Source organism: Cyanistes caeruleus, chromosome 3, assembly GCF_971803275.1.
Source record: "Cyanistes caeruleus chromosome 3, bCyaCae1.hap1.1, whole genome shotgun sequence".
Taxonomy (NCBI): Eukaryota; Metazoa; Chordata; class Aves; order Passeriformes; family Paridae; genus Cyanistes; species Cyanistes caeruleus.
The window spans coordinates 60,864,511-60,888,108 of NC_141703.1; the positions used below are offsets into that span (position 1 = coordinate 60,864,511).

Below are 23,598 nucleotides of genomic sequence, written 5' to 3' on the forward strand. Positions count from 1 at the left end.
GTGCTTACTGCCCCTCCTCTCTGCGATGGCAGTCTGTGCATAGCCTTCTTGTCTCAGACTCTCCATGCATGAGATAAGGCCAGTAATGTTTATGCACCTACTGCAAGGCTTCATAGAACATATCATTACTACTCTATGGGGAAGAAATGCCAATGAAAAAGTTAATACATATGGAAGCAAGTGAATGCAGAGAAATGAGGGAGACGTGGAGGCGTAGCTCTTATAGCACAAAGCAAATGATTCTCCTCTGAGAACAGCATGAATATGGAAACCATGCAACAGATGCACTATGCTGAACATCAAATATATGCAAATTATTCTGATCATCTTTTTGGTGTATTTTCTCCCTATTCACGGATGGGTTTTTCTGAACATCGTAGAGAGAAACTGCTTTTGGGGAGAGTGGATGTTGCAGACACGGTGAGAACGTGCAGGGTGTGATGTGCTCATGGTGCCCAGAGCTGTGCTGGGCCCCTAAACAGCAGGATTGAAACTGGCTGCTGCTTCAGAATCCTCTGGGGCAAGGCAAAGGGGTGAGCTCCCACCAGGCATGTAAGATCAATGCCATGAAAATGGGGATAGTTTTCTTTCTTTCTGTTAATCTGAATTTACTCTCCACTGCTTTGGATTTCTGCTGGTAGCCAGTGCTATTTAAAGATTTGGCTTTCATCCAAGGCCCTCAGTCACGTGCTTGACACAAAAAAACACAGACAGAAAAATAGCAATTTCTCCATTAGTTTATTGAACAGATCTCCTGCTGCTGAACACAAAAGGCACCATTTCAGTTTCTGTGTGCAGTCCTGTTTATTATGAGCAAGCTGCTTCCCTGAGAGTCAGCTTTTCCAGAGGATCACTTGTGGGTGTCTTTACTACCTGGAGTCTGACCTAGGCAGACAGAGACTCAGGGAATGATTTTTATTTGCAAGGTGGGTTTTTTTGGTGTTTTTTGTTTGTTTGTTTGTTTTTTTGTTGTTGTTGTTGTTTGTGGGGTTTTTTTGTGTGTGGGTTTTTTTTAGCATTTCACATGAGAAGTACAAATATAAAGGCAAAGTCTTCTGATTTTTGTAGCCCATTGAAAATTAAGGACCAGGAAAATTCTTTTTCATAATTTCCTTGATTTCTGATTATATTCTCCATTCTTGAACACACCCATGATGGCTGGTAGTTATATTGGCCAAATGTGTTTCTTCATTCATAGCTTCTCTTCTGGTGTAATGCAGTTGTAACAAATTATTGCTTATTTCCATAGGTAGGGAAACAAAACTGTGGAGACCATAGATATTCAGGATAGCTAGTGAGAACCTGATAATAATACTTCAGTGGTGCTAATGCTGAAGTTTGGCCTACAGAGAGGTACAATGTTTGTTTTCACAGTGTGGCATTTGGCCCAAGTTACAAAATGTTAATCTTTAAAGAGAAGCATGAAAAAGGGCTGAGTTTTGGACTGACAGTGGGGAACTCCTGTTCCAGCCCTGTTGTAGCCATGCCAATTTCTAGGATGTTCAGTCTTAAGCCTGAAAGTATGTTTTTCAGAATCAAAGTACTTTTCTGCTTCCCAGCAGAGGCAGGAGCTTCCTGTGATACTTAGGTCTTGTTCTTGGCATGCAATTTGGATTTCCACATTTTGGTTTCAGTCCCTTTATTCATGATGTGTACATGTGGGTAGTAACAGACCACAAAGAAATACCCTGAAGAGTCATTGCTAACAGCTCACAAGTGCAGTCTATGGGATGAGATCCCTTTAAGGCCTTGAGGAAGGAGACTGAGTATTACAAAGCATGTAAGAATTGCACCCTCTTGTTCAAGTCCAGTTGCAGAGATGTGAACATCAGGCACTGTTACAGCCTTTTTTCACAGTCCATGCAATTTCAGTCATTCAGAGTTCTGAAGTCCTTTAATAGGTTTTCTATATCATTAATGTCAAGGGCCCACTAGTTTAAAAACTGCAACAAAGAATAGCTATGAATTTACCAGAAAGGCACAAAGAGGAGAAGGACAGACTTGTATTATCTCCACAACATTTAAACAATATATTATCATCTATATATCTACCCCAAAGATTAAAAATTATATAAAAATGCACACCATGGTAACTACTGTTAGCTTATATAAAAACAATTTTTATATGAAAAATATGAAAGCTACAGACAGTATATACTGCACACCTGGACTTGCATATTGAACTCATGGAGAAAGTACTTTATTCTTTTAACACAAATGTCCAGTAGACATCTGAGAGCTAAAGACTGTTGAATACATGAGTTCTGGTTTTGCCTAGTGTGTGATACAGTAGTAATATTGAGCTGGCTGTACTTGGTATATTTTTTAATCACATAGTTTGCAAGATGAGAGCTGTGATTTTCAATGCAATGTTTTCTTTTCCATGCTCTGGCAAGTGACACCATGGCTTTGTTTTAACTTAGTTCAAACACCAATTCTTATATTAATAGTGTATAGTAAGAGGAAGTGAAACGTTCATGGAATTGCAGAAGTGAAAGGCAAAAAAAAGAAGATAATTATTTTTTAATACATGGTCACAGAGTGACCCCACAGTAAGGTCACGCTGCCTGCTCTGGCTCCTGCCCATGGTCTCTGGAAAGGTCTCTGGGAGCTGATTTTGGAACCTGGCACAAACTGGCTCTGTCATGTGCTGTTTGAGGGAAAGTTCAGATGTTCAATTCTGGGCTTAAAAACAGAGGCAGTGAGAACTAAGGTGCAGTTCTGACAGAAGAGATGTAATATAATCTTTTTACCTGACCCACAGAGCTCCTGAATGCCCTTTTGTCTGTACTTTTTAAGGTTCATGTTTGCATGCACTTCTTCAAACATGAAGTAAGGTTGGGAGTGGGTGGAGAGTATCTCTATTTGTGTGTGTGTTCTGTGATGCAAATGGAAATGGAAATGGAATTGGAAATGGAAATGGAATTGGAAATGGAAATGGAAATGAAAATGGAAATGGAAATGGAAATGGAAATGGAAATGGAAATGGAAATGGAAATGGAAATGGAAATGGAAATGGAAAGCATTTCAGTCTGTGGTCCAGAAGGTTTTAAAAATGAGACATACTGGAGCCAAGCTGGACCAACCTTTAAGTATAAATAAAACCAGCCAATCTCAGTCATCAAAATTGCAGAGTGACTGACTACAACTGTGCCTTGTACCATTGACTCCTCACCCCAATGGCCACAGTCAACTCAAATCAGCAGAGCAGAGCCTCTGTGAGCTCAGAGCACTGTTGGAACACACATCTCTGTATTTACAGTGCAATACTAACTGCCAGTATCACAGGGTGTCTCTAGGTATAATGTACTCTAGGCAGGATCATCTGTTTCATAAATTCAGCCACATCTTTTAAGTGCTGGTGCACATGGAGTATTTTGACATGACTGTGTCTGACCTAATATAGGAAGATCAGACCATTGATTCAGGATGAGCAGACAATCTCCTTGCAAGAATATTTTGCTCCTGATTTTCATTCAAGGCTTCTTCCCCCATTTTTACTACAATAAAAGTTATGGTCTGTGAACATTACAAAATAATAATCAGCCTCCCACCACCACCCACTGAAACTAAACCGGCTTTTCAAGAATTTTCATAGTACATTGCTCACAAGGCTGAGAGAGATCCGCTAAAACTTGGAGGCAAACCCAGGTCCGATTAATGAGCCTGTAATTCATTAACATTTATATGGCCATTCGTTTCAGTGCGCTTGAAGTAAACAAAACAGGGAAAAAAAAGGAGAAAGAACTGAATGTCAGAAACTCCAGGGCCTGATGCCATTGCCACTTGTCAGCAAACGGCAAATGCATCCAAACCTTGCAAATGCACTCTAGGGTTGTTGGAGCTGTTGAGAGAGTGGATGGGAGCAATAATGCTGTGGCCTGCCTGAACAATTGTTTTCCAGAGAACTGATGTATTTTGCAGTGGATTTAGAAGATTTAATAGGAAAAAACCAAAATGCTATTTAGTTGAGCTTTCTGGGTAAAATGATTTTGACCAAGAATGTTAATTAATTCAAATGCAAAAATGTTGCTCATTGTTTCTTATGCAAAACAGCAAAACAAAACATCTGTGGCACAGGCAAAACAGCTTTGATTGTAAGAGTCCCAATTCTGATTTTCCTGCTGCAAGGAGTGCTGCACTTCTGACAGCACACCAAGAATTCATTCCTAATACTGTCCTCCTGCAACACATAAAGGAAGTTTTGAAAGTCTCACGCTACTGCTGCTCTGTCTCCTGTCACAATTGTTAGGGGATTACAGCACAGTGCAAAATTTAAGAAAATTCTTGGAACTGTTTCTGGGCTGGTATCCAGAAGCCTGTGTTTGGCTGTTTAGAGGGCTTTTGGGACACAACTAATCTGATACTTGAAACCCGTGAAGTCAGGTGTGTTAACTTTTACATGGAAAAGACAGACACATAACTATGTGCTAACTTGCTCAGATGAGCTTGGTTTGGGACCTAATTCCTTCTGCACTGGTGACGTGGGCAATGGTTAAACTAAGATCTCTTTTGCTGATTAGAGACTTGCTGAGCTAATTGAATGAGCTCTGTTCAGATAAACCAGATGAAGCTGCAGGAGTTTGCACACCACTGTTATTTTCCCCACCTAGTCTTTAACCACACCATTTAAATGCCTCTATCATGTACTGGATTGTATGGAGTGAGTAAGATCATCTATACTGTACATTTCATTGCTCACACTTTCACCTCTCCTATTACTTTCAGATGCCGTATAATTACTGATCAAAAGCCATTTTCTGGGATTCCTCTATTTCTGGAACCACTTTTGTACTTCAAGGTTTTAGAAATAGAGAACAGCCTGTTTATCATCTCCAAAATTCAATGTTGCAATGGAGTCTGCAATGAAAATCAACATAAGACAAAACTGCTGACATTTGCATATTGCTGAGATAAATTTGGAGAAAACAGTTGTGTAGCTTCTATAGTTACCTCATTGTCATACGCACAAAATTACCTCCATTATAGAAGACTTTCAGGTAGGGAGTGTCATTTAAGATATAAAAATATATAAGATATAAAAATAATAATAACAGTGGATCTTTTGGAATCACATAACATCTGGGATATGTAAGAACTACAAGAGTTGGGCTAGTTTCCTATTAAATTTACAGATATTACAAATCCACAAAGTTTAACTTCTTCAAGGGGGGAGTACATAATCTGTTGCTAAGTCCTGCACTCTAAGCAGCCTGGAAGGATGGTCACGCTGGGTACCCTGAGGTGTGACTGCATAGTGCTGTGACCTTACAGGATCCCGTAACACTTCCTCCAGGAGCTGGAGACAATCACTCAATCCCTAGACACCTTCCTTAGAACATTTATTCTCTCAGAATCCTGCAAGTGTCTGAAGTAGCTTTCACCTGTAGTGCTTTCCTCTGGAGCAAGCTACCTAGATGTCTTAGTCCTCACGGTAACTATCACTGAACTGGCAAACCATCTGTTTTCAAAGCATCACATATTCTTTTCACTTACAAAAACCTCTCTTGTCATTTCAGACAGTCTAGCACCCTAGTAAAACCTTCTGCGCAATTTATACAGGCCTGTTCTCCTCATATCTCTTGTCTCAATGTTCATTTACACTATCTTCTCTTGTTCATCTTTGTTATTCTTAATTGCATTTTTGTCTCTCTTCTCCCTGTCTTCTTGCTGGCTTTGTATTTGAAATGAAAAGCAAGGAAGTTTGTAGACTGGTTCTTTGATTAGGCAGGACTGGATTCCCCATGGCCTTAGAGCTGAAGCAGGGCCAACCCTTCTTTGGCATGAATTAGACTCTGCATTTTTAGGTTGTAGTTGGTTAACTAACTGCATTGTTAGTGTTGTAGGAGGCCATCCAAAGTTCCTCAGTGAGGTTTTACACATAATCCAGCTGGCAGTGTGCAGGCTGCAAGGTGGCTCTGCCTTGCCTCTGTTCTCTGGTCTTGAAGGTCAGGAAAAATTGTCAGCACACTGTGTAAAGTCCAGGCATTAATGCCACCTCCTGTTCTTACTGCAAGCCAGACAGAAGGCCAGAGGTATTAGGATAGGGTGTTAAAGGGCAGGGTGCATATTGCCACCCCTCAAGAGGTTTTTACTCTGCCAGGTACTTATGGCTAAATCCTGTGAGATGTTGAGACAGTCTGATATTGCAATGCTTCCAACAGGATGAACCTACTTCAAGCCATGCACTGCTACTGCTGTTTCTTCTGTTATGCTGGTGCTGTTGCCAGCGTGAAGCCAGTTCAGCTCCCTCAGCTGGCAGAAGCCTGGGGTTTGGTGGGTGCATTCTGTAATTAGTGAGTTGAACCCACGCGGGTCAGATGAGGTCAATCACCAGCCTGAGCAAAAAGCCAGAACTGTGTCTGGGAATAGGAGGGGAATATGGAAAGGTAAGGAAGCATCTGCCTTTTTGGCAGTGAGCTGCTACATCAGTGCTGCCTTGTTGCAGCGCAAGGACTCTTTTTACAGCTGTGAGGCACATCACTCTGCTCCCTGGTGCTGCCTCCTAAGGCATGAACACAACCAAAAGTTGACATCCACTGAACCAAGCGTAGGGAAGGATAACTGTGGGACATGGTGGGACATGAGCATGTCAGCATCCATATTTCATGTAAACCCAGGATGTCTATCACTGTAGTCTGTGCTTCTCCAGCCTCTGAAGCTGAAGGAAACAAGACAGTTGTTTTCCCACTCTGCCAAGCTTTGTTATTAGGAGCAGTAGAGATGAGAGTTCCTATCCATGACTGCTGCTTTGCAGTATCAGCAAGGAATCCCACTGCACATTAAAGATCCTGAGGGACTTGTTCAGGATGTGGTTTTTGTGACAGAAAACTACTACAATGACAAAATCCTACAGCTGTTTTTCCCTGCTGTGCAGAATAACCTGTCTTGATCAAGGTTAACAGCAATCAGCTCATCTCAACCAAACACTCTGTTAGTTCTGATGTTATTATCCTGTGGATCAGCAGGCCTGTGAAACAGGAGATTACTTCTTCAGAAAGCATCCTGCCTTTTCAGACCTTTTTATTAAAAAAAAAGTTACTTCAATGCTTTATTTGACAAAATTTTATACAGTGCATTTTTCAATTTAAAAGGAAGGTAATGGTATTCAGATGCTGAATAAGCTAGTGAAAGCTAGGTTACCCAAAGCCAGACTGGGGTTACCAGAAGAAAAGCTGTACTATTTGAATAATGATTTAATGAAATTCTCTAAACACTAGAGGTAAGCCATCAAAACTTGAGAACTGGGAAAGAGAATAGTGAGGCTCCTTTAAGAAGTAATAGCACTGAAAGCTTGAAATTTTCCTACATAGGTAGTTCATTGTTCTGATCAACCTTAATCCTGTGAAGGACATGGCTTGGGGTCACCTGCCAGCACATTTCCCTGACTGTTGTCTTGTTTGAGTCATGTTTCTTTTACAGTAGAAGTACTTCAACTGAAACTCTGCTTCTACAGGATAGCCCAGTGCAAATATGTATTTCCCCCAGCAGACGCTCCCACAAATATTTGTTTCCCCCAACAGATGCTCCCTACTATCCCTGGATATTGAGTACTGCCAGCAAGGGGTGTACTGAAAGTGACAGAAAATGTACCATATGCGAGATGTTACTTGGTGTCACTTCAACCTCTCTGTCATTCATTCAAAGTTGAATCATCTCCCTTGGGGGAAAGGTCAGGCTGTATCTTACACCATATTTTGTCTGGTTTATAGTAGGACATAGAAAAATGTTTGCCTTTCCTTGTGTTCCATCTACGAGCATTTAAATTGGCATTGTTCCTTCCAGTTGCCACTGCTTTAGTGCAGTGCAATATTGGACAAAAGCCTCTGTGAAGCAACTGTGACTGATCTTTATTTAGCAAGGATCTGGAGGATCACCTGTTGAGGTTGGAAAGTATTTCGTAGTAGTGAAAAGCCTCCCGTAGTGCCTTCCTACGTGAGCAACTTCAGTAGCTTTTCATTTGCTCATTCAAATAACATCAAGCCCAACACTATGACGTACATAGGAGTTATTATCTCTGTATGGAGTCTCAGAAAAGAAGGCAAATCAATTTCCCAGGACCTGCTGCAAGATTGCAACACTTTCAGAAAAATTTGCTTGGTTTACAAGTTTACATTTACTAGAACTGCCTTGCTGGGACCCGTACGCTGTGTGACTCTCGTCCACTCAAAGCCTGGAACTGCCCTCTGTTCCTTCGCCCTTCACCCATTAAAAACAAATAATGTGACCCTTTTATATGCACAAAACAATGACACAGTAAAGACCTTTGGCTCCTGTCAATGCCAGAGCCCCAGTCAGATTATAAAAAAATATTTATTAAAAAAGAGATGACAAAATAACATTTACTGTTACTTCTGATTTCACTTTCCTTTCTCCTCGACTTCTGCTCAGGAGATTCCGTTACTAAGTTAGAAACTTCGGTTGTCTTGTCATTGTACCTGACATATGCTAGCAGCTGGAGGAAGAAATGCCATTGAATAATTACAGAAAAAAAGGGCTGGAAAGACCCTTGAGAGTCCATCCCAATGCTTGGACTGGGTAATCCAGATTGTAATTATGTCTCAAAAACAGCTGTTTAACAGTTTTTAAAAGTTTGTGATGATGAAGATGGAAACTGCAAACTCCACAGTCAGTCTCATCTAGCACTGTCCACACCATTAGAAAGTCTGTTCTATGTCTAATGTAAGTGGTGGACAACAGATAATTAAGTTCCTCTTTATGGAAATTAGTAATTAAGTAATTAAGTTCCTCTTTCAGACTTGAAGATTATGATATCCTAATCTTTTTTTTAAGACTATTTCTTTCAATTTCTTCTTACAGACTATGTTTTGTATTCCTAGCCTTTATTTTCCTAGCTCTTCTCTACAGCCCTCCTGAAATGCACCCCACATAGCTGGATGTGGTGCTCCAGGCTGAGGCTTTGCCCCTGGCAAGCACAGTGGAAGTACTGTTATAATGTCCTACATTTTTACACATGCCAATAGCACACTGACTGTCTATTTTTTCCAACAAAGTCATCTGCTGTATAATTGATGGTCAGATGAAATGCTCTTCAGAGAGAAAGTGCAAACAACTGAAGGTGAGGAGGCTGTGCCAGGGCAGGGAGCTCTTGACTCCCGTGTCCTGGACTTGCTTTCAGCACGCAGCCAATGGAATACGAAAAATGCAGATCAATTATGTAACAAATAACTGCAGAAGTTTCCAAGGGAAAAAGGTAGCTCTCCAGTGGTTACAGCTACCAACAAAACAACAAGACAGTGTGAACAATACCTTTAGCAATCTGTGTCTCTCCACTAACCATTCATTTAAGCAGTAGGAGAATTGGCAAAACTGTCTTCACCACTGCAGAGACCAGAAATGAAATGATTTTCCATTTTAAGCAGCAGGGGAAACAGCAAAACAGGAATGAATGCACAAAAACCAGAGTTCCCTGGTAAAATGGTTTGAGGGCTGTCTTCTTTGCTTAAAAAAAAAAAGAAACAAAAAAGTATGATGAAATTTAGGAGCAGTAATTTTAGGGGTCTGGGAATTAATTAATTAAACTGTAGCCCTACACAGCCCATTGGGAAAGAACTGGCACTTGGATAAAGCTGTTGTAAGAGTGTGTAATCAGTAGCACATGTGGAAAGATGCTGAGCACCTAAGTCAGTGCTGGTATGACGCAGATGCCAGGCTCAAGGCAGCTTGCCAAAAGTAGTCCACTGTCTGTGGACAAAAGCATTACATACCTCATATGTAGTATGAATTGGGTTGAGACTACAACAAAAGACATTTGTCAGAGGACCCATACAAAAGCCACTAGTGGTAACAAAAGTTAACCTGAATTCTTCTATATTCAGAAATACACAGAACAAGCAACTAGGTACTTAAGAAATGTGATTGGGTGCAAGATATGACATGTGAACAGGAACTGATTTTCATAAGAGGTAATGAAACCCATCTGCCTGCAGAAGGAGCTACCCAACTCAAGATCAGAGTAGAGCAAGTCCTCCTTAAAAGGAGGCCGAAATTCTAGAAGTCAGAAAACCAAAGCAGCAGCACTGAAGTGAAAAATGACTCAATGCTAGAAGCAGTGTCTCTGTGCAAAAAGAAAGAAAGGAGCCATTCAAAGTTTATCTCAAGTAAGATTGTACTACTACTTGCTGTAGGTATAAGGCCTGTGAAGTACTAGCCAGTTGCTATGAGTTTCAGGAGGGGATTATAGCTTGAATACCAGTTCTGAGGCTGGAGTTTGTAGCAACATTCTGTGAAGTGCACCTGCAAAGACAACTTTGCAACACTGTGGTTAGAGCATGAACTCTGTAGGCTATTCATCCTTTAACAACTGAAATGTAAAAATTGTGTGAAGTCTGTAATAGACTTGGATTGCTTTAGAGAACTATTTTCATTGTATGAAGCACTTACAGCATACCAGAACCCAAATTCTGGATTCCTTTATCGAGGATTGCATGCAAAGCCACCTCCAAGTTCTTAATCAGGGCTGAGCAGGTGTCATCCCCTTTCTCCACCAGCCAGTAAATTTAAATAAAGATTCTCAGCCTCCAGCCTCGCCCCGAGATTGGCGCGGGGAGCAATCTCGCAGGATGCTTTGCGTTTTCCGGGCATCCGCCTGCAGGGCAGCGGACTGAGCGGCAGCAGGGCTCCGTAGGGGCAGGTCTTTACAAGCACTCCTGGCAGCTCTTCAGTCAGAAACAGAAAGCACCGAATTGCCAGAACACTCTGCCTTTAGGGGCAGCAAAAGAGCTGATTCCAACTATTTCACAGGGAGTCCTGGGCTTTGGAGCAGACTGGTACTGGTTGTCATCCAGTCTTCACGGACTGGTCACTGCCACCTGCACAGCGGCTGAGACCTGCCCTTTTGGAGAGCCCCTTTCCTGGACAGGCGCTGGATATGTATAACAAAACAACGTAAAGCTTATGTACTGAATCCATCATTTCTGCCCTAGTAATGCCATGAAATATAGTGAACTATGTACTACTACTACTACTGAGCCATCTGTGTAACCCTTCTGCCAAAAAGATTCAAGAGGGTATTTTAAAGAACAAAGTAGCTATTTAAGCCCACCCTGCTGATTCGGGTAGATAAAGGTTTCTGAGCCGCCTCAGGAAAGCTCAGCCGGGGACTGCTGAGTTGTCACTGGCGGCACAGGCGCCCCTATGATCGTAAAGCGAGGGGCAAAAATCAATGTCCTTACAGGTAATGAATGATGAGGAGAAACCCTGCGGGGCGAGCGAGCTGCTCTCGTTAACCGGGGAGCGCTGAAACAGCCGACACAGCCGCTCCAGAAATGCTGATGGAAAATGCCAGCCTGCCCCGCCAGCCCAGCAGCCTCCCAAGGCCAGCGGCGAGGGGAGACCTTTGACTGTAAGGTCAGCGTGGTTAATCTTTTCCCCGTGTAATTACAGCCGGCTCGGCGGGCCCTTCGATACAACTGCGGCTTTGCAGCCACCCCTTGCACACCCCGCTCCAGGCTCGGCCCCTCGGGCCAGCCCGCCCCGGGGCGGAGCCCCGCCTTCCCCAAAAGCCGCCGCGGCCGCGGGGAGCGGGGAGCGGCGCCGGGATTGGATTTGGGAGCGGCGCCGGGATTTGGGAGCGGCGCCGGGATTGGATTTGGGAGCGGCGCTGGGATTTGGGAGCGGCGCCGGGATTGGATTTGGGAGCGGCGCCGGGATTGGATTTGGGAGCGGTCCGGTCAGTACGGCGGGACGGGCGGTCGGGCACGGCTCGGCGGTGAGTGCGGAGGCTGCTGCTGCTGCCCTCAGGTCTTGGAGGGTGGGAGACCATTTTTCCTGTGAAGTTTATACAATCGTTGTCTCCCTAGACCCGAGTCCGTTTAAAATAGTTAAAACTACTAAAAGCTCGAGTATAGTACGTGCTTAGTAGGCTAGCGGTGTTTTCAACCAGTATATAATTCGGTGTGTGGCTTCTCAAGCCTGTTCCCCGCCGAGGAAATACCGAGCTATTTTAGTGATTTGTCCTTTTATGGAACTCGGACTTTTGGGTTTAGTCCAGTTACGCTGTGGTTAAAAGAAAGAAGATTCTCTTCTGACCTCTGCAGAAAGTGCGTGGCTGAATCTCTGTATTAATTCAACCCAAAGTCCTTTAGTGTTGAGTATCCCCTCTGACATCGTTGGTACTCAGGGTACGGCAATGTATATTTTTGTAAAGACAGTATCTTTCTAGTAAAAGTAGGGACCTTAATGTTTTCTATAATGATGGCTTGATTCTCTTTTTAACTAGTTTGTCACTCACACAGCTGATACAGAATTCTTCTGAGTAGACACTTACTATTTTTATTGATATAGGGAAGAAGTTCTGACTAAGAAGCAAACCAGGAATTTGGAATATAAGCGGGAAATAAGACACCTGAGGTCATGGGGCGAAATTACTGGCTGGTGTGTCTTTTTTATTTTTTATTTTCTGATAAAAAAATCTTCCTCTTTGCTCTATTTTTTTCTTCTTCATACTTCTTTCTAAAGTATGGAAATCTAGAAGAAGGGGGCTGGAGGTTAGAAGTTGAATGGTTCATGTGGTTAGTTTAGCATACTGGCAGGAAATGAGACCTGAAAGCCTTTCAGATGTACCCACCTTGACCTTCACCTTTGGATCTGTCAAAGGAAGAGTGTGCTATAAAATTTATGCATTAGGGTATCCTATTTCTATATTGAAGCTTCAACTAATATTTGTAAGTCTGCGTGCAAGTTGAAAGCTTATTTGACTGTGCTCAGAATTACATAGAAAAAGTGAGTAGCCTTCATTGCCTAGGCAGAGTGAAATGAAGCAAACAGAAAAAGGATCTATCTTAGTTTTATTAGTGTTATGGTTTTTGTGATAGATGAAAACTTGTTTTAGTATGTTGGGGTGGCTTAACTATCAGTTTTGATAAGTTTCTCAGGACTTAAAATCAGGTGGGTAGTGGATAGTGGGCAAACTGAGCTTAGTTTTGTCTCTGTTAATTGAATGATCTGCCATTAATCATGGTAGAACAGGATTATGAGGAACTTGGCTGGAATTGGCCTCCCTCTGATACAATGTCATACCCGTGTGGCTCTGCCTCCTTCGTATTGAAAAGCTGGCATGGTCTAAGCCTGTGTGTCTAGACCTCTGCAGTGCCCTCTTTTTGGCAGTGTTAGTGGGGTGACCTTAGATGCCTTTTCCTTAGTTTTTGTTTTGTGGTGTTTTTGGTTGTTTGCTTTCGTTTGTTTGTTTCATTTTTTTCCTTCATCAGTGGTGTACTTTGCAGCAGTCTAAAGAGTGAGATGGATTTCTGTGCGTGTAGCTGTTCAGTATGTGAAATTGTGTGATTTTAGCTTCTTTCTTTTCCTCCTGTGTCAGAAGGCCCAGGTACCCATCATGAAGTAAAGATGATTTAAGGAAAATTAGAGCTGCAGAAACTGTTCAGGCCTGCTGAGTGTCTGCAACTCTGAAAATTCATTTAGTTGCTGGGTTATTGGTATTTCTAGAGGAAGTGACTAAAGAAGGTTCAGGTTCAGCTGTACAAAACACAGGTCTAAGTAACTGGTGTAATTGTGATATTTTCCAGTTGGGCACTATGGGTGATTAAAGAGGGGATAATAATAGGGAGTTTGAGTGCCAAAGGAAGTATTTTCAAATACAATTTTCCCATAAAATTAATTGGCAAAAATAACTGTAGGATGCAATGTTTAGGGGGATATTATAGAAAATGGGGAAGAATAACTATTTATATTGTGAGGAAAGGGAAAATAAGATGTTGAGACACGTGCTTGCTCTTGGGAAGGGCAGTCTTGTATTGGCTGGAATAGTTTGGTTTTAACGTTCTTATCTCTTTTCTAATACAATTGGATTACATTAATATCTTGCAAAGCATATGCTATAGTTAATCATGAATTGCAGTCACTTTGTCAAATTCACTTAATTGACACAATATTCATGTAACGTTCACAAGAATGAATATTAGGAACACTGGTAGCAGAAATAGGTCTGAATGGAAGCAAAATGGTGCATGCACCTCTATTTTCTGTCCAAGTGTACCAGCTTAGCTCATGCTAAATAATGTTGGTAACTGGAAAAAAGGAAGTTCTGTAATGACTGCAGGATGTAGTCAAACTAGTTCGGCTTAGGGAAAAAATCCTTGGAGACTGTTCACTGCAGTGCTTCTTGATATTGTGCATGGGAGACAAACTGCTTTAACCTTTCATGGTGAAGGGAGTGGTGTCCCAAATACATAAAGGGTACTGACTTGAACCCAGTTGCCTTTCTAAGATATTCCTGTCTTTCTTCTGATTGTCAAAGGTATTAAATGTTTTTTTTTTTCTCTTATGTTTTTTTTTTAATCTTTACTCATGTTTGAAAGGCCCATTTTAAATGGACCAGGCATAAAGTTTTTACTAAGTGTTGGCATGTATATTTATGGCATGTACTTACAGTAGTGTTAAATCTTCCTCTTTCACAGAAAGAGGAACCAATAATGCCGGCACTGAACTGGAAGCCCTTTATCTATGGAGGTTTAGCATCAATCACTGCAGAATGTGGTAAGCTTTTGCTTTAGCTCTTGACATGATTTCCTTTACTTGGATAGTCTCTACGTAAAGCAAGTTTGGTTCCATGCTGCCAGTGACACAGCAGTATATGGTGGTCTGCAGCATAAAGCTTTTTGCTTAATGATGACTGAAGAGTTGCTCTGATCTTTGTTGCAATGTCAGAACAATTGTATCTGTAAACTCTCATCCCTGGTGAATTTATTTTTATACATATTTTATCTTGGTACTTTATTATTTGGTGTTTGTTTGATATGTTCCTATACAGTAGTCATAAGTAGATACAGCCTCTGCTTTGCTGCAGTAGAAAAGTTGCACCCTTAACTTGTAAACTTTTCTTTCAGCTTTGCTGAGTATCTATGTTGCATTTTAAAGTCTAAATAATCTTTTCTTGAATGTAAGTGGCTGCTTAGATTTGAACACTTAAATTCAATAGTGAGCAACACAGACTAATTGCTGTAGTGAGACAGTGCATCTGATGTTTTAGGCCTGCTCTAAAGGGAAACCTAAAATATCGACATCTTTGTGAAGTTGTATCTGAAATGCATGTACGTGAAAATAAAGGAAATCTGGATTTTCATTGTAGCAGGACATGATTTGGCATGTGGTGGGCTTGCATGCAAGGTCTGTCTAGAAAAGTAGATGCAGTGTAAAATTACACTTCAAACTACTATTTTGTTTTCAGAGTAAGGTTGAAAGGTCATCTGGTCCACCCCCCCTGCTTTGAGCGAGAACATTTTCAATTAGATCAGGTTGCTCAAAACCTTGTCCAATCTGACTTTGAATGATTCTAGGGATGGGAAGGATTTCTACTTAGAAAATCTGTGCAAACTTGAGTTCAAAACCTGTCATTATTTGACTTGACTGAATATGGCAAATAATGCCAGAAGCTTTTAAGGAAGACAAAATTCATGAAAGCTTTGCTTGTTTGGTAAGCCTCATTTGAAGAGTGGTAGTTAATCCTGACTCCTGTTAGTGCTTAGGTGAGTATGGAATATTGAGGTGGTCCTTTTTCTGGATGGATACAGTTTCTGAATCCTTTCCTAAGGGGAGCATGGAGAATATGAATTGAACATAACATAGCAGAAGGCTACAGGAAGGCAGTAACAGAAGTAGGTACTGCTGCTATTGCTTTTTCAGATACTAGGCCAGAATCTGTGGAGCATATCCTGTGGCATTTCTTTGCCTCCAGTGATGTCCTCTTCACAGGTGTTGGTAGAATACATGTGCAAATGCAGTGCTTGATTGGGATTGCAGAGTCCTGTTCAGTGTGGCTGTTTACAACCAGGCAGTGCTGTGTTGCCTGACAATATAGTGAATACGGAATGTAAACACAGGAGGTAGGCAGGGCCACTGACAGGCTTCAGAAGAAGGTGAAGGTGATAGAATGTGAATCGCTTCTTTAAAAGAAAGTCTTGGTAAGGAAGGCTTCTTTCCCATGGGAGTACTTTTATATATTGTGATATATAATAAATGTTGCTGTTTCTTATATGATGTTCTTTGTTGTCTTTGGTTAGTAGGTACTTCATTAATTTTCTCACTGACTTTCCTTTAAGGTACTTTCCCCATTGATCTGACGAAAACACGTCTCCAAGTTCAGGGTCAAGTTAATGATGCCAAATATAAAGAGATCCGCTACCGTGGAATGATGCATGCCCTGGTCAGAATATGCAGAGAAGAAGGATTGAAAGCCTTATACTCTGGGTAAGATTAACTGGGTTGCAGCAATGTCTTATTGTTATAAGAATAAGCCCATTGTATGTGAATGTTCGGGTTTTAGGATTACAAGATATTTGGCTGGTCTTAATCTGGAAGTTGGAAGACCCAGCTTCGATACTTTCAGTGCTGCACACTGCCAGAGCATTTCATGTGTTAAAAAAAACCCCAGAAAACCCTCAAACAACAAAACCTACATGAAACAAAATAGCTAAACATAAGGTTATTCTCTACAGTGCTGCTATGGTTGTTCCATCTCTCAGTATTAAAATTGAATTTACCTTTGTCTATAAATGAGCATGCTTTTCTTCTTTCATGCAGGATGGTGGGGGAACTACATTTCAGACATGACTGCCAGCTGTTTTATAGATTACAAGTTAGAGCATGGTCTAATAGTAATAAACCCTTCACAGTTCATTCATGTTCTTGCAGGCTCTATTTAAAAAAAAACCAACCAAAACCCAAAATCTAAAAAAGCTCCAAAGCTTGTTTTGTTTATAGTGAGTTTAAATTGTTGATTTAAATGTAGAAACTTTTGTCAGCTAGATAACTCTGCACTAGGAAAAATTTTCAGATGAATTTTGAGATCTGGAGCATAAACATTATTGCTGCTTGTTTTTACAGGATTGCACCTGCAATGCTACGGCAAGCTTCATATGGAACTATAAAAATAGGCACTTACCAGAGCTTAAAAAGAATGTTTGTAGAGAATCCAGAAGGTGAGTAGTTATTTTCTGTTTAATTGAGGACTGATTTGCTTGAAGCTGATTGTTTCCATTTGGTGTCTTACTGTAGAATTTGAACGGGTCTACTGAGAAAACGTTCCTTATACCAGTTACAACAAAGTTAGCAAGGGTAACTCGTCAGAGCAGGTTTTATGGCTTCTGTAACTGGCACTTTCTGGTTAAATGAGGGGAAACATATCCTGTCCTAATGCATCTTAAGCTTTGTAAATCTGCAGCTGAAATATTTTTTTGTGAAATAGATGAAACCCTCATGATGAATGTTCTGTGTGGCGTTCTTTCGGGAGTCATCTCGTCATCTATTGCCAACCCTACAGATGTCTTAAAGGTAATTATGCAGAGCTTGTCTTTTTAGTTTTTGTTCTCTCCTGAGGTAAAAACAGTGTCCTGATGAATATAGGATTTGTTTTGTAACCCTATTTATTCTCCTCTCTTAACTTTTCAAAAATCAGTAACATCCTGAATTCTTGGAACCTCTTTCTGGTCCATAATAATCATTTGGAAGTATGCATGGGGAAGGTGAAGGCTGGGGAGGTAGTTAGATCCACATTATTGAGGGGGGGTGGGAAATAACTTTGATGCTGTAGTGTTTGTGTGGAAGCCATGCTGCATATTTCATCTGTACTTCTTGGTAACACTGTTACACTTAGATGTTTCTAGAGCTCAAAATAGGTGACGGTCAATTAAGAGGCAAGAGTTCCACTGAATGCTGTTTGCTACTCTATGATTCCTTAACACTGTAGAGAGGCCTTGCAAACCTGTGTTCCAAGAAAATGGTGTTCCAGCATCAGTCATTTAAAGTGAATTAATAAAACAACCACCTCTTTAAGAAATCTGTTAGCTTTGTCACAGTCAGTTACTTGCAAGGGTTGATGGTATTTATCTTATAAAACTGGAGCTTGTGACTTACACAGCTGCTCCTAATGAAAATGAAGTCAAGAAAACTCTCTATGTTCTTCTGAAACTACTAAAAATCTTAATTAATCCTTCATAGTGCTAGTGTGGTTTTGTAGTGGCATTTCAAACAGAAGCTTGTACTTCAATTAGCTACTTCCTAAAATTATGTGCACTTACCAAGTCACTTGTTGACAACTTGTATTTGGAAGTTGCTGTGGTAGGTTCCTAAAGATGTTCTTATAAATCATGGTTGAAGACCATGGCTCTCAGTGGCTGAAACATGAATCCTTTTAACCTTTGATTTCACAATATTCTGTGAGAGCACTGTAAAGGACATCCTGCAGAACCCATCTGCCAGTCTTATCTAAATGGAGCCATGTACCCATACAGAAATAGAAGTGACCTAATGCAGCTAAGAATTCTACCACATACTTGTTCAAAATTAGCAGCTGCATTTGGATATAGTTAAGGCAAAAGATTGCACTACTGTTGTGATCATGTCAGCTCTTGGTTTTATACCCAAAGAGAAACTGACTTTACTACTTGCAATTGTAACTTATACTTTAATCTAGTTTTACGATTTTATTGGTTATATTTATCTTTTAATTGTATCTTCAAATGAATCTCAGATCAGAATGCAAGCTCAAGGTAGAATGATTCAAGGAGGAATGATGGGAAACTTCATAGAGATCTACCAAAAGGAAGGCACTAAAGGATTATGGAAGGCAAGTCTTTTTTTAAATGTATCTTAAACTTCAACTACACTTTTTTGCTTAGCTGAATGTCATGTATTCCTACAGTGTTCTCAGCTCAAATATGGAGGATGTAATGTCTATCATTTGTCACGACTGCGTCACTGCTGGTGTCTGTGCTTTTTGGTGAAGGGTTACAGCCAGTCTTGTGTGCGAGGATTAGCTGCCACTTAGGAAAGACAAATGTAGGATTCAATTTGGGTGGCTGGCTCTAGGAATAGTTCAACAACCCTTTGCATGACACCTCTCAATCTGTATGCTCTGTCTGTTCTAAAACATATGCTAAAGAACATTTGGAAGCAAAGGAGCTACTGAACATCCCCTCTAGCTCAGGAATTTTCGTTTTCAATCTTACAGGTCTTACAGTCTTACAATCTTGGGCCAGTTATAGTCAGTGACAGTATAACAACTGAAGAGCCAAATGGAAAATTGTTTTGAAACAGCTGGAAAATAGGAATGTTTTTCTATTAGTGTGCTCTTTCTCACAAAGTTTCTTGATCTACAGTTTTCTGTTCATCTTCCTTCATCATCAGTTTTTCAGCTAGCAGCAAAGGAATACTGGTTTTGAGGTTTTAGCAGACTGTTGTTGAAAGAATTGAGGTGTTAAGCAGAGATAGAAAATTTACTTAAAAGACCTGAAGTTGCCATTCTATATGGAGAAGTGATTTAGCTGTTATTTAAAATTTGTGTTTTTGGAGCACATACATCTAAGACTTGTACTAATTAGCCTAATTTGAATTTGCAATGTTCTTAGTAGCTCCCTGTAGTGTTTTGTTTTGTATTATAAGAACTTGGCTTTTCTAACAGTGCACAAAGGTTGACTTTAAACTTCAGCTATATCCTTACTTTTCCCAGGGAGTATCATTGACAGCACAGAGAGCTGCTATTGTTGTTGGAGTGGAGCTGCCAGTGTATGACCTTACCAAGAAGCACATAATTATGTCTGGATATATGGGAGATACGGTATATACTCACTTCCTGTAAGTTTGTATAATTGGTTGTACTCATGTAGCTCGTGATTTGTTAGGTCCTGCTACAGGGGAGATGAGTCTTTTGATTTATCTATCATCTGTCTAGTTGTAAATATACTTCTGATGCGTGTATAACTTTTAATGTAATAGCATCTCAAATGGTAGCATGGAAGCTAATTTTATTTAGCATTTGGATTTAGCTTTCTTTTGAAATATGGAAATTTGTTTTGTGGGTGGTCTGAATCATTCAACTGTGTAAATTGAGGTTAGAAGAAATTTATAGTCAAATATTACTCCTAGGGGCACAAACATCTTTTCAAGCATACTGTATGTAAGGGCTGTATATCAAATCTTCAGAATTACACTTTTATAGTAAATGAAAGTAACTTTTCAGAGATTTAATTTTTAACTAAAAACATCAGTTATTATTATTGTTTCCTGGGAAGGGAAAATTCTTGTATATCTGTGTGGTAGATAAGATTTCATTAAATCCTTCTTTTATTAGTTCCAGTTTTCTTTGTGGGTTAGCTGGAGCCCTTGCATCCAACCCAGTTGATGTTGTAAGAACACGCATGATGAATCAGAAAAGCCAACATGGGGGGCACTCAACCTACAAGGGCACTTTGGATTGCTTGTTACAGGTAAGTAGTTTGTGTATCATCATAAATAGAAACTGCTGCCACCAAGCAATTATTTTTGCTGGTGAGCTCAGAATTGTTCTGTTTTCCGTAATAACTTAGATATGCATTTTGCCATAATGTTTAAAAGGACTATGCTGTCAGCAATGCACTCAAGTGTGAAAAGTATCTACTGTCTTGACAGAAAGGCAGGAAGAAAGTTAGTGTCTGCTGCAGAACCCTACTTCATTTGGGTGCTTGGATGAGGAGAGGAAGGCTCTCAGCAGCACTCTCTCTTGTTCAACTTCACACTGTATCAGGCTGACAGGAAATTATAATTTCATAGGTCAGTCCTTGAATAAGATCTTCAGGAGCAGATGGTTTTCCATATTTCTTGCTGTATAATGGAAAGTCTAGTACAGCCAGAGGCAAGGTCAACCTCTGATTTTGAGTACTTTGATTTGGTTTCTTAAGTCTCTAACTTTGTATGAGGTGAGACCATGATGGCCTTTTACATGGAGAAGAATGGATAGTAAGCTGTTGCTGTCTACCTGTTGACTGAACAGTCCAAGTCACATTGTCCACTAAAGTTTTTTGACGTCCATAAAGCAAGCTGAAATATATCAAGGGACTGCCAAATGTTAGCTACCGGTTTACAAATGGCAAATTTCAAGGGGCTGGCAAACGTGAACTGCAAGTTTACATCTAATTAAATGTATTTCTTTGTCCTGTCAGACAATAAATTTAAATGAAGGCTACAGGACTAAGCCACCCCTTTGTATGGTACAGTTTTGTTTGCTGAGATGCTGTCTGGATTTCTCACTAAAAAAGAATTGCAGAAGTGTATTCTAATGTCTTTTGTTTTGTTTTTGTTTTTCCCTAGACATGGAAGAATGAAGGCTTTTTTGCGCTGTATAAAGGGTTTTGGCCAAACTGGTTAAGACTTGGTCCTTGGAATATCATTGTATCCTTTCCACAGGTGTGCAAAACTAAGTTAGCCATATAACAGCAAGTATTGTGTTTTACAGAATTTCTCAGTGTGGGAAGTGTCATATCAGCACAGATATTCCCTTTTTTTAATGAATGGAAAATTGTGCAGTTGACAGGGTTTTTCTGAGTCAGCAGCTTCCAGTCAGATTGAATTTGTGATTTACACAGAGTCAATACTGAAATATGAGCTTGCAAAATAATTTTCTGTTCTTCCAATTTCACACCTGTCCATTCCCCTTTGTTATGAGCCTAGTATTAATCAAAGTTGACCAGGTGAATTAGGAATGGGGGCTATTTCCAGAACTGGGGAAATTGTTGAGAGTTACTGATACAATCTTTTTGTTTATCTTAGTCTCACAATTTTGGTTTCAAGAGCCAGCTGATCAGAGCCCTGGGAAGTTGCGTTGGTAGAAATGTTTTTTACAGTAAACAAGCCTTCTTTAGCCCATCAAAGATAAGTAAAGACTCTTAAGGGCTTTAGCATTGTATTGTCCTGCCTCCTCAGTCCTGGGTTTAAGATCCTGAGGAGGAGGGATGGAGGGATTACTAATACAAAGTAATTTGTATGACCAGCCTTAAAGCAAGTTCCATTGTTCTGCCTAGTGTTGTGTAAAAAAAGTGGCCAACCTGCAGCATGGCATAGGAAGAACAAGGAGTGGAGCACAGTTGCACACAGGTGCAGCTGACCAGTTTTCACTGCATGATCATTAAAGTTTTCCTTAATCAGCTGTGCCAGTTCTTTCTGACATATGAACAGCTGAAGAAATTGGATGCCTGACATGCTGTGCTGTGTACAGAATTCTGTGAATGTACTGAGTTCAGAGCAATGTGCAAGTTGTCTTGAGTGTTTGCTCTTTATTGTCTGAACTGCTGGCCAAAGGAAGAGGTCACTGCAAGACTGACTGAGAGGAATCTGGAAGTGATTTCAAGGCAAACTGGCTCCTGTAACCATGGTTTGTGCACGTGATTCAGTGGATGTGTGCACTGTTTTTCAGACTGAACTTAACATGGTGGAATACCTTCTGTCGACTCTGTTTCAGTGTCCTGATGCAACTTTGTGCATCTGAGTCTCAAAGCATAGTGTTTTATAAGAGTCAAAGAACAGGTTTTTTCCCTCTGTATTTCCATAAGGGAAGGAAAAGAAAAATATTTCTGTAAAGGAAAAATGTATTTCTGTAAGGGAAGAAAAGCAGAACCAAGGAGCTGGACTTTTCCTGCATTCAGAAATGTATACAATTTGTATATATATTTGTAATAGCTTAAAGCTTCCAGTTAACTGGAATTGTCACAAGACATCTCTGCTGACTTTCAGGTTGGCAAAATAACTACTGCAGTATAAAATCTGTTTCTGGTTTTGAAGCTTTCCTGTGTTCTAAGTCCTGAAATGTCTGCATAATTTTCTGGGAATAATCCAGCTTCATTAGCAAGCGTGGTTGCTAGAGTTGACAGTTTTTCATAGCTTGAAGAAAGTTGGTTTTTTTTCTTCCAATGTATAATTCTTGATTTCAGCATAAGTGATTCTTCAACATATTCATATGGAAATTGCAAGTAGGAATGAAGTTCAAACAAGTTCATGCCCATCTGCTGATCTTGCAGAGAAACTTCCCATGCCTCTTCCATTCCTGGGAAGAACTATTGGTTACTGTCTGTTTGACACGGAGCAGTCAGGCTCTGTCATGTGGGTGCCTATGTGACAAGAACCAACCCCTCCAAAAGTGAATCTAATAGAAAGACTGCTTTCCTTCTTTAAAAAGACACCCAAGTCCAGAACTAGTGAACACTTTCTTACACCAAAGAGGCTTAAGTTGCTGTTACATGCAAGGAAATACTTGATGTAGAAATCAACCTACAGCTTCTATAAATGTTATCTTTAGGCTTAAAAGTATATCAAAACTTCAGGGCCATTAACTCAACAGTTATATCAAGCTTCTTAGGTGCTGTTGTTCAATTCCAGGAAGAAGGAGGATGTGAGATGCAAGTCATAGGAGGGATCTTCTGTATTTGCAGAGTGCAGCAAAGCAGGATCCATAGCTTTGGATTTTTGTGGCCTTGTGTTAATATTTTACACACTTTTCATAGACTCATGCATTCCACTTAAAGAAGTTTTGTTGAGATATCAAAATTGCTATAATCACTTAAAATTACTAATTTTGAATTCACAAATAGATTTTTTTAAATGCACAAGGCACTTTCTTTCCTAAGGTTGGACATTTTCTATATATAGGGATATGCTGATGTACAGTGTTTTCCCTTAGAGTTGTTTCTGTGCTTCAATAAAAAAAAAAGTAAATATTTTTGTATGCTATGTAAGTGAAGTATATGTTTTACATTTCCAAGCCTATTAAAAGCATTAAAATGTAAAGTGTGATGACTTAGAACTGCTTTCAGTTTT

General features: G+C 40.2%; 1 protein-coding gene across 8 annotated transcripts; it reads left to right on the top strand.

Moving 5' to 3' along the window:
* Positions 1–681: 681 nt before the first annotated feature.
* SLC25A30 (solute carrier family 25 member 30) lies at positions 682–23,568 on the top strand. 8 transcript variants are annotated; one of them, XM_023948817.2, is made up of 11 exons: positions 11,489–11,731; positions 12,307–12,396; positions 14,436–14,514; positions 16,077–16,224; positions 16,861–16,955; positions 17,222–17,307; positions 18,506–18,601; positions 19,484–19,608; positions 20,105–20,240; positions 21,100–21,180; positions 21,943–23,568. In XM_023948817.2, the coding sequence occupies exons 2-11, from the start codon at positions 12,376–12,378 to the stop codon at positions 21,982–21,984; spliced, it is 909 nt and encodes a 302-aa protein (XP_023804585.1). In that variant the 5' UTR covers positions 11,489–11,731; positions 12,307–12,375; the 3' UTR covers positions 21,985–23,568. The 8 variants fall into 8 exon arrangements, with proteins under 8 accessions (XP_086737383.1, XP_086737382.1, XP_023804585.1 ...); XM_086881254.1 differs by having other exon boundaries at positions 11,528–11,731; positions 18,506–18,605; positions 19,488–19,608; XM_086881255.1 differs by having other exon boundaries at positions 11,601–11,692; positions 18,506–18,605; positions 19,488–19,608.
* Positions 23,569–23,598: the final 30 nt, after the last annotated feature.